This window comes from Cicer arietinum, chromosome 4 (assembly GCF_000331145.2).
Source record: "Cicer arietinum cultivar CDC Frontier isolate Library 1 chromosome 4, Cicar.CDCFrontier_v2.0, whole genome shotgun sequence".
NCBI lineage: Eukaryota > Viridiplantae > Streptophyta > Magnoliopsida > Fabales > Fabaceae > Cicer > Cicer arietinum.
Genome location: NC_021163.2, coordinates 1,069,349 through 1,075,547, shown reverse-complemented (window position 1 = coordinate 1,075,547; position 6,199 = coordinate 1,069,349). Strand labels below are relative to the sequence as shown.

The 6,199-nt window shown below is 33.3% G+C and overlaps 1 protein-coding gene across 1 annotated transcript; it reads left to right on the top strand.

Annotated features, from left to right (window-relative positions):
• The first annotated feature begins 528 nt into the window (after positions 1–528).
• Positions 529–5,528, top strand: LOC101498722 (U-box domain-containing protein 3-like). Its single transcript, XM_004495034.4, has 5 exons — positions 529–970; positions 1,970–2,250; positions 2,574–2,690; positions 2,764–4,644; positions 5,028–5,528. Exons 1-5 carry the CDS (start codon positions 961–963, stop codon positions 5,091–5,093), a joined length of 2,355 nt encoding a protein of 784 aa, XP_004495091.1. The 5' UTR covers positions 529–960; the 3' UTR covers positions 5,094–5,528.
• Positions 5,529–6,199: the final 671 nt, after the last annotated feature.

The window sequence follows — 6,199 nt, the reverse complement described above, 5'->3', positions numbered from 1 at the left end:
ATATTATTAAATTGAATGTTTTTTATTGTATGAATTAATTATGAATTTATGATAAAATTTATTATCTCTTATAAGATAAAAAAAATTATTTATAACTAAAATAACTAACACCTAACTAAAATAATTAGTAATTTATAACTAATTTTATATCTCTAATATTTGTTAAAGAAAAAGAAATTCGTTTTTTACAAAATTTAAAATTACTAAATATTTAACTTTCAAAATTTAACTTTTACATTTATTTTCTTAACAAATATCTTTAAAACACTTTGATAACGTAAGTTTTTTATTTACAATAAAGTAGTTAGTCGGAATTTGTACAAAATGTATAACGAATTTATAAATTGAACGGAAAAATTAACTCCAAAACCTTTAGTTTTTATAATTAGTATTATAATATATATACTATAGCCATAAAATATATTTTAAAAATAAAAGAATAAATGACAATAATGACTATCACTATATAAAAGGATAAGAATGTCCTAGAAAGGGATCTAAAGATCAAAGAAACAAAATCATTACTGAGTGGTAGCACTCATCAACTTTGGTGTCCTTAAATTTTATAAATAAATAAAACCTCTAATCTAATTAATGGTGTCCAAAATCCAGTCTATAACATTAATAACTGTTCATTATTGTCCTAATTAATTTTTGCAACTAAACACAACAAATTTGCAACCATATGTATATAGCATTAAGGTCCCACCCTACTAACCCTTTTCATATTTTTTCATTTTTTTTTTGTAATTTCTTCAAAAAATAAATTTCCCTTCTTGTAGTTGTTGGACCCTTTTCTTTCTCAGGCTTTTTCAGACAACTTTGTTGGAAGATGAAGTAAAGAATGAAGATGAAGAAGACCTTCAATGACAACGATTTGAATTCATAAAATCACTTGCTTTTGGAAACTTGTACTTCATTCTTTATGGTTTGAAGTTGATCAGGATCTGTTTTACAACCATGCATATAGGTATGAAATTGTAAATAATCTAAAGTTTATGTTTTTGTTCATAAAAATGTGTTTTTTAGTTTTTTCTTTTGTTTTTTTATGTGGATTTCTTGGTTACCCTGTTTTTTGTTTTTGATTTATGAGTGGATCGGTTCAGTGTCTTCCATCAGTTATAGTAAAAATCTGAACTTTTTGTTGGGCTGCTTCTGGGTTATTTTTAGGAAAAATAGTGTGTTATGAATTTTGAAATGTTTGATGAAATCTACTTGACAAGTTTGAAACTTTTTGCTTAGTTGTTGTTTGAGTTGCTCGTTAGTGATTTGTTGGATTGGTTAATGAACATATACTTATTCCATTTTGGTTTTTGTGGTAAAACTGGGTGAGGTTGTTAAGAAGAGAGGGTTGATTTGGAATATTTTATTTATGTGGTTTGAGCTTTGTAGTTGAATTTTGTTCATTTAAGTGGAAATTGTAGTTGAACCAAAAGTTTTTTCTCCTTGAGTAGACTTTGATTTTTGCATGCATCATTTTCATTGGGGGTTAGACCTATGTCACCATTTCCACAAATGTTAGGTTGCACCTTTTCCTTTACCAATATTGCGACATAGTTGGCAGATAGCTAAGTCCCTTAAACATGTGATCATAAGCTCGATCCTTGACCGATGTGTATTGGAGATTCCAATTGGTTTATGATGTTGTTGGTTTCAATTTGATTAAATCAAAATTATGTACATTGTCCCTCTTTTAATTGAGGTATTCTAATGTGTTTTTTTACTAGAATAATTGGTCATGAATCAAGATATGTGGTTTTGGATGAAGAGAAACTTGTGGTACTAAAGTTAGAATATTTATCAATATAGATTCTTTCTGCATTGCATTGGAGTTACATTGAATTGTTTTTTATGAATATAGGACTACATAGGGTATATCATATACAATAAGTTGATCTTCGAGTACATCGAATAATGCTTCTTTCTTATACGTGTAACACTAGTTTTCTGTGCGGTTTCATTTATGCAGGTCAAACGGATACAGCTTCAGTAAAATGTCTGATCAACAGCATTTCTCGATTCATTCTTCTGGTTTCTTGCCAAACAGTGAAACCTATGCCCTTCCAAAAGATTTGTAATAATATGGTTGAGGTGTTAAAGCGTTTGAAGCCAGTGCTTGATGACGTTATGGATTACAATATATCTTCACATGAAAATTTATGTAAAGTATGTGAAGAGTTGGATATACGGGTTAATGAAGCAAGGGATTTCATTGAAAATTGGGGTCCAAAGAAGAGCAAGATTCATAGTGTAAGTAATAATTAGTTGTATTTTTATAGAGTTATACAAATACCTTTATCCATCAAGGACATGTTTGGATTAACTTATTTGAGCTTATTTATTGGCATAAACATTTGTGAGACTGTTTATGGAAATAGCTTATGCTATAAGTTGTTATGACATGTTCATATGCTGTTTTCAACTTATTTTCATAAGCTCTCGAAGATAGCTTATGAAAATACTTGTGAGACTGTTTTCAACTTATAGAAATAGCTTATAGATAAGCACTTCTAAGATAAGTGCTTATCCAAACAGAGCCTAAGATCGTTTATACGTCCATCAAATATTTTCAGGTTCTACAAAGTGGTACATTGTTGATCAAGTTACAAAGCACTTCACTGGACATTTGTCACATGATAGTTAAATCCTTACAGTCACCTCCATCTGCATCAGTTTTGGCTAACCTCCAGGTATGTGCAACAATTTTTCTTGTGCCGTGTTGATCAAAACAAATATGAGACTAACTTCTAACAACTTTTTTAGCACTATATCCAAGAACTTCAGTGTCTCAAGAAGGAAACGGCGATGGTCTATATAGAAAAGGCACTGAGAAACCAAAGAGATAATATTGAACCTAGCTACGAGCATCTAAAGGAAATTATTGAGTTACTTAAACTGGCATCAAACCAGGAGCTCTTGAAAGAAAGTATTGCTGTGGAGAAGGAAAGATTGAACATGGAAGGGCATAAAATGATAGGGGAGTTGGAAGAAATCAATGAAATTGTGAATCTTGTCCGCAACATATGTGATTATGTGGTGAAAACTGAGTGCTTTTCTGTCAAAAGTGGAGTCTCCCTTCCTCCATATTTTCGTTGTCCTTTATCATTGGAACTCATGTTGGATCCTGTTATCGTGGCTTCGGGTCAAACGTATGAGAGGCAGTCCATCCAAAAGTGGCTTGATCATGGACTGACAGTTTGTCCGAAGACTCGTCAAAGACTTACTCACACGAATCTCATTCCCAATTATACAGTCAAAGCTATGATATCAACTTGGTGTGAGGAAAATAACACTGACCATTCGGGTAACTCTGAACACAGTAATTCTGCCGATATCACAACTCCCTCTGATCACTTATTGTCTCAAGAATTAGCTCGAGCATGTGGTTTCGGGTCTGCACCCAGTGGCAGTTCAATTTCAAGACCATCTCTTCAAACTGGAAACGCATTCGAAAAACAAAAGGGTGACAACTCGTTCAGATCAAATGGAGAATGCAATGGATGGCAGAATGCAGCTATAGAAAAGTGGGAGCTACAATCTCCATATAATCACAGCAGAAGTGAATCGTTTTCAAGTTCAATCTCTAGTAGTGATTGTCTACTTGTTGCAGTTTCAAATAACGTGTTGAAGATATCCAATAAGCATCAAAATGCGAAGGTGTTGTCTGGTGAAATCACAAATGTGTGTCCTGCTTCTCCTTGGTTATCCGGAAAACAATTTCACACCCCTGGACCAGATGCCATGCAAAATGGAAAAAATGGCAAAAGTGAGACTAGTATTAGTCATTCAAGTGTTGATTCTCGTCTTGTTTCGAACTTGGGATTGGATGAATTGACAGCCTCATCTCATGTCAATAAATTGATCGAAGACCTTCGAAGCCAATCAATTGAAGTGCAAACTACGGCTGCAGAAGAATTGCGGCTCCTTACAAAGCATAACACGGAAAACCGTATCATTGTAGGACAATGTGGGGCTGTCAAGCCTTTACTTTCGTTGCTATATTCAGACGGGAACCTAACGCAAGAGCATGCCGTTACAGCTCTGCTGAATTTGTCAATTAACGAAGACAACAAGGCCTTGATTATGGAAGCAGGAGCTATAGATCCCCTTATCCATGTTTTAAAGACAGGAAATGATGGAGCCAAGGAGAATTCTGCGGCAGCTCTATTCAGCCTCTCTGTACTAGAGAACAGTAAAGCAAAAATCGGCCGTTCTGGTGCAGTTAAAGCTTTGGTGGATCTTCTTGCCTCAGGAACACTTAGAGGAAAGAAAGACGCTGCTACTGCTTTATATAACCTCTCAATATTTCACGAAAATAAAGCTCGTATAGTTCAAGCTGGAGCTGTGAAGTTTCTGGTTCAGATGATGGATCCTGATGATGGAATGGTTGACAAGGCCATTGCTCTTCTGTCAAACCTGTCGACAATTGCAGAGGGAAGGTTAGAAATTGCAAGAGAAGGGGGAATCCCCTTACTAGTTGAAATTGTTGAATCAGGTTCTCAGAGGGGAAAGGAAAATGCTGCTTCTATCCTCTTGCAATTATGCCTTCATAGTTCAAGGTTTTGTACACTGGTTTTACAAGAAGGAGCTGTACCTCCCTTAGTTGCATTATCTCAATCTGGTACGCTGAGAGCAAAGGAAAAGGTATGGAGCTTATCATCATTTTCTTTTTATTGGGAAAAACTTAAATCCCGCATTGAAAAGAGATTAGACTTAAAAAGAGAGACATTCATATCTTACAAGCAGGTTTTGTAAGGATGAATAATATAAAAACTTAAGACCTTTACCATCCTTATCAATGGTTTATATTTTTGTTTCATGCGAATACTAGTGAGTTTGCCGAATTTGGGTGAGTTTACTTTTTTGACAATCTCATTGCAAAAAACTACTGTTTAAGTCTAGGGGGTCACCCAAGAGCACTTGGATGAGATATGAAGGGTCTCTTCCTTTTTACTCAGAGGTCATAATATGAACATGATCTGAAACATGCAAGATAAAAAGCTAATTTCTTGTATACATTCATGCAGGCACAACAACTTCTCAGTCATTTTCGTAATCAGCGAGAAGGAGCTACCGGGAAGGGAAAATCATGAAGATAGAGAATTTTGGTTATTTCATTACTCCCTCCTTTCTAGCCTAAGTAATATTCTATATTCCTCTTGATTCTATAGATTTAGGAATCTTTTCATTGCATTCTTTTAATTTTTTACATTTATTATTTTGGAAACTGTTTTTTATTTATTTTTTATCTTAGTGGTTTGTCATTTGGTTATTATTTCAAATTCAGAATGGGTATCTATTTTCCAATTTTTGTATGTGCTTAAGTTTTTTTTCTTCTTTTCTACTTTGGTGGGTGTTCATGGGAGGAATTAAGCCACTTTATGAAGCTTCAGCTTTTGGTAAGATGTAATCCACAACACTATTCTACTAGAGCATAGCTGATTTAGTCCCAAGTAAGTCTAGTACAAATTTGTACATAATATAGATTCTTGTGATCTACTATAAATTTGTGTTCCTTATACTGTTCATTGAACTTTTTATTACTAGACATTTAATCCTGTGTAATCTACTATTATTAGTCTAAAAACTCAATAAACTGATGTGCGGAAAGTTGTCTTTGCTTTGAAACTAATAAACCGCCACATTGTTTTTGTTTAGAACAAGAATCCTTAGTCGAGGTTAAGGGGTTAAAAGGTTCTTCGGCATGTGTGTGACTTAGGTTCTCCTTCTAGCTTCAATGTGTCCACCTTAAGTCCTTTTTTAATTAAAAACAAAACTGTGAGCATGAGGAGGTTCAATTGTATGCATATAGAATTATAGAAGAGGTTTCTTAGGGTATGATTGCGAGTTTAGGAGGAGAGAGGAGAGGGAAGATCTTGAACAAAGGAAAGATGAAGCCGAAAGAATGGAGGGTTTCCAAGCTTTTATTTTTGTTAAATAAACTTTTGGCCCTTATAAAGGTTCTATATTTCATTTGGTCCTTCTAATGTTTTTCTTCAAACAATGATTTGTCTTAACAATTTTAGTTTATGCTTTTAACTCAATTTATGTGTATCAATCAAAATTTTGAAGCTAACATTTAGAATATTATAAGAATCCCGTTAAATTTTTAGAATTTTTTATTAAAAGATTAATTAAATATAAATTTTTAAAGAAAATTTAAATTTGTGGAAATTTTTTATAATATTTTAAATATGCA